Source organism: Lytechinus pictus, chromosome 2 (genome assembly GCF_037042905.1).
Source record: "Lytechinus pictus isolate F3 Inbred chromosome 2, Lp3.0, whole genome shotgun sequence".
Lineage (NCBI taxonomy): Eukaryota > Metazoa > Echinodermata > Echinoidea > Temnopleuroida > Toxopneustidae > Lytechinus > Lytechinus pictus.
In genome coordinates, this window is record NC_087246.1 from 56,810,645 (window position 1) to 56,820,093 (window position 9,449).

Here is a 9,449-nt window from a genome sequence, read left to right on the forward strand (position 1 = left end):
ATTGTCATAACTTTCTTGTTTTACATCCGATTTTGATGAAATTTCCATTTTCAAAATTTTCTGGGGTGGACTTGTCCTTTAATACACAGTTAAAAACTATAAATTAGGTTCATACATCGGTCATCGAGTCAATTTTTAATAATAAAATTACAATTCTATTTATTGCCTTTCAATATTATTGTTTGATATACATAAGGGCGCTTTGTTAGCAATAAACGTCCGCCTGAAATCTATACATTATCATCCTTTATATAAACAAAGCACGCCGCTTGCATGAAATATACAAGCGTAATAAACATTATTTTGATCATCCACGCTTTGATCATTGACAAGAAGAAAATTTCTGTATAGACGCAGCAAAAATATGTATTGAAAAAAGTACGAGTGTGAGTGGTATTCATTGCCCTTATTTGCCCACGACCTGAAGAAAGAAATTTTTGTCGTGTAGTATTAATGGAAATGCCTTGATATTCTCCAAAGTACCGCTATATCATTGAAATACGCCTTCTTGTATAAACATTAAACATGCACTGCGAATAATATTGTTGTATAAAGCGACACAGTCGAAAATGGCGCCCGCAAAACATGCTTAAACTTCTCGATCACGTGACTTGCTGACTGGCGCCGCACGGCTTGGCGGCGCCAAGTTCATTGCAATCTGATTCAGCAGTGACACAATGTTTTGCATGAGATTTACAAGTGTTTAGAAATATCTCTCCAATGAAAGTGTGTCCAGATAAATCAACTCGTGTTGCACATGTTGGGCAACAGTCCAAATCGTGATTACTTTCTCTAACATCACACCACACTCATCTCATCCCTTTTATCCATCAGTAATTTGTACTCTCAAATCGCAATCATCAATGGGAGGAAATTATGAACAATAATAAGACACAGGCAGTCACGGCGAGTATATATTTTGATGGACGGCGTCACTGATTTATTCATTCATAAAAACATTTCTCCTCAAAGCCCGCTGAAGAGATATAACAAGATATTTTTCTTTTGCACAACAGTGATATTTTAAAAACAAAAAGAAAGCCTGAAAATATTTTTAGAACAAAATCAACGGCACATATCAAATCAAACAATTTAAGACACAATGAACATTAAATAAATTGATAAACCACTATTCTATTAATTAAAATACTTTATTGCAAACGCAAAGGACAATTAAGAAAATTCCCTTATCGAATTGCATAAGCTCTTTGATTCTATCTGCAAAAATGCCCTTATTTGTTTACAAAATCCCAATCCCCAAATATGTATATTTTCCTCACAATTTGCGTTTCAATGATTGAAACCATCCAACGTGGACGTTGTAATGTAAACGTTACAACGAACCAGCATTGTAACACACCTCTTATAAAAAATACGTCACGATTTATAAAACATTGTAAAAAGCAATAAAAGTTCACTCATTCTTTAGCTATTAGCATAATCGCAGTAATTGATGATATATCACGAACCAGGCAGATGTTTTTATTTTATTTGTTTATACGCCTGCCTACCTCAATATTTTCAGGATTGATGATTTTATGAAGTGAGAGTTCTGTGATTAAAATCACTGTCATAAAATATAAGTGGTCGAGGTGAAAATTTATGAGACCTCTTGGGTAAAGCTGGCAGATATTTGCAATGACATATGAAGTACCAGATACATTAAATATGTTTTTAAAAAAAGATACAGATTCATGGATATCTGTAAATATATATCCAGATTTATATGTATTCATATTTCTTTTGGGAAAGACGAGAAAGTTTGGAAATGTTAAATACATGTATTTAATTTGGCTTCTTATTTGGCAATAGCAATTTTGAAGAATAAAACCAACCATTTTTTTTCCGCATAGGGTGGGATGGGGAATTATCTCATGTTTTCTACCAGCAGAACATTCACTAATAAAGAGGGTATACAATGACCTTCCATTAATGAAATAACCACAGTTTGCTTTCATGCAGGACCAACAATGGATATATACTGATAACTAATTGAATAAATGTATTAATAATATTAATAAATAAAAGGATTTGTCTTTAATCATAAAAAGGATAATCATTGAAAACCACATAGTCAAATATTTCTGCCATTGCATCCATTAACTTTGATAAGCATGTCTATACAGTATGTATAAAGGTAGGCAAATTGTTACATAAAATGATGTCATTATCATGTATGTATTCTGCTACACTCCAATTACTTATATCATGCATATTTTTATTATAATTTTATCATGCTCTAGACAGAACAAACTGACATTAACACACCATACTAGTCTTGTATCAACCACGCATGTATAAGTTCAGGAAAAACCCTACCCCCTTTTTTTTGGGGGGGGGGGGTAGAAACATATTCAGGTCTTGCAGCATTTGTTAAATGTAGACTTCCAAGTAAATTGCATACATGGTACAAAGCGTGCACTTTTAAACATTAAACTCTGATTTCCAGGTTCATAATGTACATAGTTCTCTTCATCAGATGTGATGTAGAATTGCATAGTGATGTGTACTATTACTAAAGAATATAATATCATCTATGAAGTATATGTGTATGGTGATTAACTGACAGCATACATACATTTCACTCACAATACTTTTTTTTTCACTTTGACATTCTATGATAACAAATAATATCATACAAAGTGGTGTATCCGTGACTTCAAAACACAGGCGGCGCAAAGAGCAAACCTGAAAAAAGTGGGTGTACAGATGACATTTTTCTTAGATTTAAGCTATATTAATATGCATGTTCAGTTAGGGATTCTTAAAAACAGAGGGGGTGCATGTCCCGGGTGTGCGCCCCTCACACCCCTACCAGGATCTACAACTGTGTACATATTTTACTCTGAATACATGACTAAAACTTTACTCTTTACTATTTCTTTATCAATGTTTTGTTTAGAAATGTCAGAATATACATGTACATAGATTGTGCATATCAGGGTTAGTATCAGATTTGATACATGAATGATTCCTCACTCAAATTCTAACCTCCCAAAATAAATGGATAAAGAGAAGTCGGGAGGGGGGGATTATTTAAGAATATTGTATCAAGGTCTTCATACAAAATGATCATAACAAAATAAATACAAAAAATGATGATAACCTGCAATGAAACCTTATTCAACTGACGATGAGTCACATCACAATGGCTTATGGCAAAGAACTTGGTAATCAGGGATAGGAACTAAGGATTTGATATGGATGACAATCAGCAGGAGACTAGATAAGTACTAGGGCAGAACGACAGCAATGCATTTGTTTGATCTTGAAGGCTGTGAAATCATCATCAATCCAAAACTACTCTACCACCTTATGACTGCTTCCTGATACAGACTAGGATAGACTATGTAGAGATGGTAAACAGGACACCTGGAGATAATCATGTTGAAATGTGGCTTGTTTCTCTTCCTGGTTTGCCTTTTAAAGTACAAAATACTAAAGGATTGAAGAATACCTCATTAAGAGCTGAAATTCCAATCACCAAATCCCAAATGGCCACATACAGAAAATTTCCTGGGGGGGGGGGCAGCAATGGAAAAAAACTCAAAAGTGAGGGAGTGAAGTGACCGAGCTTGCCATTGAGTCGCTTTTGGATTTTGTAAAGTGAAATTGATGGAATATGTGTATACTTTGGGTGAATTTTGTGAAAATCTTCAGTAAGAAAAGTTTTTACAATTTTTTTGGGGGGAGGGCAACTGCCTCCCCCCGTCCCCTCACTGCATATGGCCATGAAATCCCAGTAAATCGCACAGAAGCAGTTTTGAATACTCAAGTTATCCTATAGCAATTCTTTTGCCCATCAAAATTATTTAGAATTACATTGCCTATGAAAGTGTATGGAACATACATGTATGATTACAGGTGTCAATTGACAATACAGAATACAAAAAATAAAAACAAAACAAATGTTTTCGTAAGCAATTTTTTTTTACAAGATTTTGAAATAAGGTAAATCCTGGAACTAATGAAATATATGACCCTTTAAAAAGGTCTCAGATTGATTGAATACAAAGTGACTGGTTCTTTCATCAACACTAATACTTCACCATCAGTTAACATGTAATAAACCCTGAATGATACTATACTGATTCATGAGATACATTGCCTCTTGAAGTATACACACTTTGTCTACTTTCCATATGGTCTCATCAAACATAGTCTAATCCTGGTTCATCTACGAACCATTTGGTCTAATTGTCATTTACCGGCGGCCCAGTTAGGCTTTACCCATTCCGACCAATATCTACTTGGTCTAAATTTCATTTGTCTATGTGCAAAATAATAAATAGACAAGTAAAAATGAGACCATCTGGGTAATATTAGATTATATGGTTGTTAGACCAAGTATTAGACTAAGAGATGTTTGGACCAAATTGTTATTAGACCAAGTGTGCTTAGCAATGATGTTTGACGATCTGATAAATTAGACCATCTGCTTGTACACTAAGTGGACACAAACCATCCAAAAGAGACATCCGTTCCTATAATTTAGCCTCATCTGATGCATAGTTTATTTTTGTTGTATGTTGCATGGACAATGTCATCCCATCATGCAATGTCATACAAGAAACGTCTTTGCTGGGACATCATGGTGACCACACACACGCACACACATGGTAATCTGTAAAGTCTAAACAGGTAGGGTCACAGACAATGGCAAGTGCACAATGTGAGATGACTCCTTTATAAGACGCCCTCGGGTGGCCAGTTCAGTTGGCTGATCAGACCTCCCTTGGGTCGGGCGTAACTGCCGTAGATTTCAAGCGAGTGCTGCCGTTCGGATGATCTCCATCCGATCTTTCCTGCAGTGGTCTGGGGGAAGGGTTTAGGAGAGGGGTCAACCTTGATATACCTGGAGATTGGGGTGATCGGAGGGAGGACCAATGGAGGAGGGAGTTCTATCTTCTTTACCTCACGCTTCACAAAGTCGTCTTTCACAAGCTAAATGAAAAGGAAAAGAAACATATTGACAAAAAGTATATGATTTAAAGATATTTAGGCCTACATGTACATGTGCACAGTGTAAAATTCTGTATCACAGTATTCTACATTCCAAGAACACACTGCCGGTCAAATTTTATCGATATAATTGGTCATCCCACAACACAATTGCAAAAATATGCCTGCATTAATATAATTATATAACTTTGTTCTCAAAATTTTAATTCTTCAGACTTCTATACATTATGAAATGCAAATTAACATACAAATGGACAATTTTATTAAACTTAATATCATGGATGGATTTGAACATTTCATGGAAGTCTGATTTTGAATAACTAATGAGTTTTGATAAATGTGGGTAAATGGAATGAAAGGCAACAGAAACTAAAGCTTTTCGAAGCATTGTTATAATCATCTCATGGATATATTCATACCTTATCTAGAATGATCTTATGTACATGCTCAAAACCTATTTCAGATATAAATTTAGGCTACCTTGAAGCTTAAATTTATCATGGTTACACAGTGCTTCAAATAAAATCAAATATCAACCTGTTATAACCAGATAACATACAACATAAGAAAGACAATGTTCATTTGACTTGTTCCAATAAGGAATTTCATCTCTATGTAAAAATGCCATTTAAAACGCTGTTACAGTTATTTTACCATTTAAACGAGAAAGTGTACATGTATATTTATTCATTTTTTTCGTTGAGTCAATGCATTTTTGCTAATGATAATTTATTTTAAATTAAGGGGGGGGGGGCTCCCCCTTTTTCCTTATATACACTTGTCACTTGTGTATAGCTCAACCTTTGTTTTTTATATATTTTTTTTTAATTTCTTTTTTTCTTTAAAAAGCCTCTTTAAAAGGGTGTCAGCAAACAATGAAAAGGTATTATAATAATAATTTGAAAGAAAAAAGATGCAAAAGATGAGATTTGTCACTGCCCAAATAAAAATAACAATCACACATTTCCAAATCTTTCATGCATAAATTTACTCTCCAGTCTGCCAGTCTACCTGCAGAAAGCCTTTAGAATAGATGTTTTAAAACATTTTGTTTGGTGGGTGAGGTCAATTTGTGATAGTGTGTATTCCACAAACATGATCTGATGAGGGAAGGTGGGAGGACCAATGCCATTATGAGTGATATAGCGCAAGCAACTGGGAAATTGGGTGTGAATTTTAGCGACATTTAAATCTGCATGAAACACCACACAAAGAGACTGTTAATACTTACATCTCTGTAATTACCGCCAAGAAAACCCCAGTACTCTGGCCAACGTTTTGATGCAGTTTCTTCATATCTGATGTGGTCCTTCCTAAAGATATAAAGAAGCCCCAAAAAAAGGAAAACAGAAAACAGAATAGAAACAGAAAATAAATTAATAAAAAAACACCCTGCTGTATGTACACGATCAGTAAAAAAAGGGAAAATTGGAAGACTATCAAAGAGATACAAGTAAATACAGATTGTGTAACTATATAATACCACTATTATTCAATGGGGAAACTGATAATAATAAATGATATTTTATTGTTCGAAATAGAAATCCTCCAAAAATTATTTTTGCCCAATTGATTGTGAGCCCAGCAGCTACTGAGCAGCATTAGATCAATGTTGCTCAATCCCTTAAATCACTAAATGCCAAACAGAGTAACAGCAATCACCATCTTTTAACATCTTTTGGTCTGACACAGTCGGGGCTTGAACCCCTGACCTTCCGGTTGTGAGGTGGACGCTCTACCAACTGAGCAAACACATCAGTTATCACCCTTGCCCCCTCTATCAAAATACACTGTCACCATCCGTGACAATAAGGCATCAACAAATTTGGTAATAATGAATATAACCCCATCCAATTTTAAAAGTCTTGATAATTCGTCAGTGATTTTACGAACCGGCTCAAACCTTGGCTGGTCTCCCAAACATGATTTCGAGATCACACACTTAGTTTTTAAAGTTTGGATGTTTTTTAGATGCTCATTACTGACAAAAAGTTCATTGTAAAAATAGCAGAAAAAAATATTGGTGAAGGTTTGAGGAAAATCCATCAAAGAACAAAAAAATTATTAGAATTTATATTATTTGATTTGTAATGTCATATGCGAGCAGCTTTCCTACATATCGTATGGTAAAAAACAATGAAATGTAATTTTCTCAGAAAATTGACAATGGATTTTAATGTACCTTGAGTACTATATCGATACACAAATCAATTCTCAAGTGCTTCTAAAAAGGAAAAAAAGTCACCATGAACCATAGAAAAAAATGAAATTTTTGCATTATATATTACATATGGGGAAGCAGCTCATTTATGACGTCATAAATCAAAAACATGAAATTATAATAACTTTCCTAATATTTAATGAATTTTACTCAAACCTTAACCAATATTTTTATGATATTTTCTGCTATTTTTGCAACAAACCTTTCATCAGGGTGAACTTTTTAAAATAATATATACAAATTTTTGTTCGCAATTTGAATTTTTTTCAGTATTTGAAATGAAGTGCAGGTATGCATTTTAGAAACTCTGTTTTTACCACAAAAAAAAGGAATTAAGGCTTTGTAACACCATGGTTTGAGCCAGTTTGTAAAATCATTCCATGCCATGTGCATGTTTTTAGCGGCACAAACCACACACACGCAACATCTACAGTGTACATGTAGGTCTAAGTGCCATTTCAGAGACTTTATAGTACACAAAGAATGGTTTAGGCCACTTCGTCAAGTCAAAGGAGGGGTTTGAGCCCGTTATTAAGAAATTTCTTATTCTATGAATAATATGAATGTTGATCTGAAATTCGGTAATGCAATAGAGTGAATCACAGGCTTTCAGAATATGCAAACAAAATAATTAAAAAGAATCAACCCAAAATTAGGTTTGAGCCGGTTCGTAAAATCACTGATGATTTATAATGTGAATATAGTGATGTTAGAACTGAAATTTAACAAAATCTAAAGAAATTGTTAAACACCTTTGATCTGATCTGACATGCACAATTAAACTGAACACAAGCAAGACAATAAAAAAAACATTGGAAGTCAATGCACAATCAGGGAACAATTTCATGGTTCAGACTAGACTGGAATACAATAATACATGTAAAAGGTGACTAAATACATGCAAATATCCATTTGGAATAACCTTACGTAAAGGTTATATAGTCGCAGGGAAGGGACCCCCCCCTTATAAAAAGCATGTCTATTTTTTTGTCTTTAATTGTACGCATAATAAGTGCCATGTAACATTAAAAAAAATGACTTTTCCTCTGGTTTGTGTGGTTTTATTATTCTTCTAGAGAACCTGCTCCTTTCTCTAGATTTTGATATATAGATCTAGGCATAGGTCATGATGTAGTAGGCCTACATCATCAAACTAGCATATAAAGACCAGAAAACTAGAAGAAAAACATGACTGATTACAACAATAATATTCATAAACTCTGTGTTTGTGAACTTTAGGGAATATACTTCTGAAATACAACATTGAGTATAAACAGATTGAAGTATTAATATATTTCTCGGTATCTATCTATATAGTACATTATTACATTATAATATTTCAGCGGACTGTTCTTTTTCACTATATATAGATGTAGTCAATATGATCCTGAGCCTATACTACATAGGGTTAATAATGATAACATTCCGAGAACAGAAGTTAAGCGAAATGCCGCGCTAATACTCACCAAACTTGATCATTTGCAACAAAGTTGAATCCAGCCAGCGCCTTGCCACTCGGTTGTGGAGGTTTCTCCGCCATTTTTATATCTAAAATTCTCCCAAAATGGAAAATATATTGTCGAAATAAGTCTTCTACCACCTGCTAAAACAAGTACTACGACCAAGAATGCTTGTACACTACACTCTATTTGTATGCACCGCATGAGTATCCATAACAACTGGACGCCCATCAAGGTCAACTGGCCCGTAATGAATTGATAGACGCGTCCATTACACGAAGGGGTGAACAATTTGCAAGTGGGATGAGCAAATATGCACCATCGTTAAATCCTTAAATTTATGTAATGTGGCTGTAATATTCATTGAATAGCAATGGATATGTATTTTATAATGAACTCACAACAAAAAACAATTAAAGAATGTGAATTGGTGATTTGATTTTAGACAGTCTGCAGTCCTTTCTGAGGTTTTCTCCAGACATTTTTATATCTCACCTGTCTGCATTTTGGTAGTCGCCCGTCTGGAGAGGCTACTCATTTTCCACACTAGGTACTCGCCCCATTTGCATCGAAAAAATCGCCAAATTGTAAAGGAAGTATACCATCTGGTCGTATGAATTGGATAAGTTTATGCTCTGCATTGTATATCAGCCCGGTGTTCCTACTGTGATTAAGGGGAAAGTGATCATTTTAGCAATATTTCTCGACTGAAACCAGGAGAGGTGTGGACTATCGGGACCTTTCGGCTGCATTCGGAAAACCTGGCTAGACTTCGGCCTTGCAGATATTATTAGCCAGACTGGTGC

The 9,449-nt window shown here is 34.6% G+C and overlaps 1 protein-coding gene across 1 annotated transcript; it reads right to left on the reverse strand.

The window, feature by feature from the left end:
* Positions 1–913: 913 nt before the first annotated feature.
* On the reverse strand, positions 914–8,895 carry LOC129253921 (ciliary microtubule inner protein 1-like). Its single transcript, XM_054892356.2, has 3 exons — positions 8,650–8,895; positions 6,194–6,275; positions 914–4,944 (listed from the first exon to the last, which is right to left on the reverse strand). The coding sequence occupies exons 1-3, from the start codon at positions 8,721–8,723 to the stop codon at positions 4,687–4,689; spliced, it is 414 nt and encodes a 137-aa protein (XP_054748331.1). The 5' UTR covers positions 8,724–8,895; the 3' UTR covers positions 914–4,686.
* Between the last annotated feature and the right edge of the window lie 554 nt (positions 8,896–9,449).

Bases quoted from the DNA above. Each gene is read 5' to 3' on its own strand.
- LOC129253921 (XM_054892356.2), bottom strand. From the start codon at position 8,723: ATGGCGGAGAAACCTCCACAACCGAGTGGCAAGGCGCTGGCTGGATTC. The intron at 6,276-8,649 runs GTGAGTATTAGC...TTATATCTTTAG, and splicing joins GTTGCAAATGATCAAGTTTG to GAAGGACCACATCAGATATG. The intron at 4,945-6,193 runs GTAAGTATTAAC...CTTTTCATTTAG, and splicing joins TTGGCGGTAATTACAGAGAT to CTTGTGAAAGACGACTTTGT.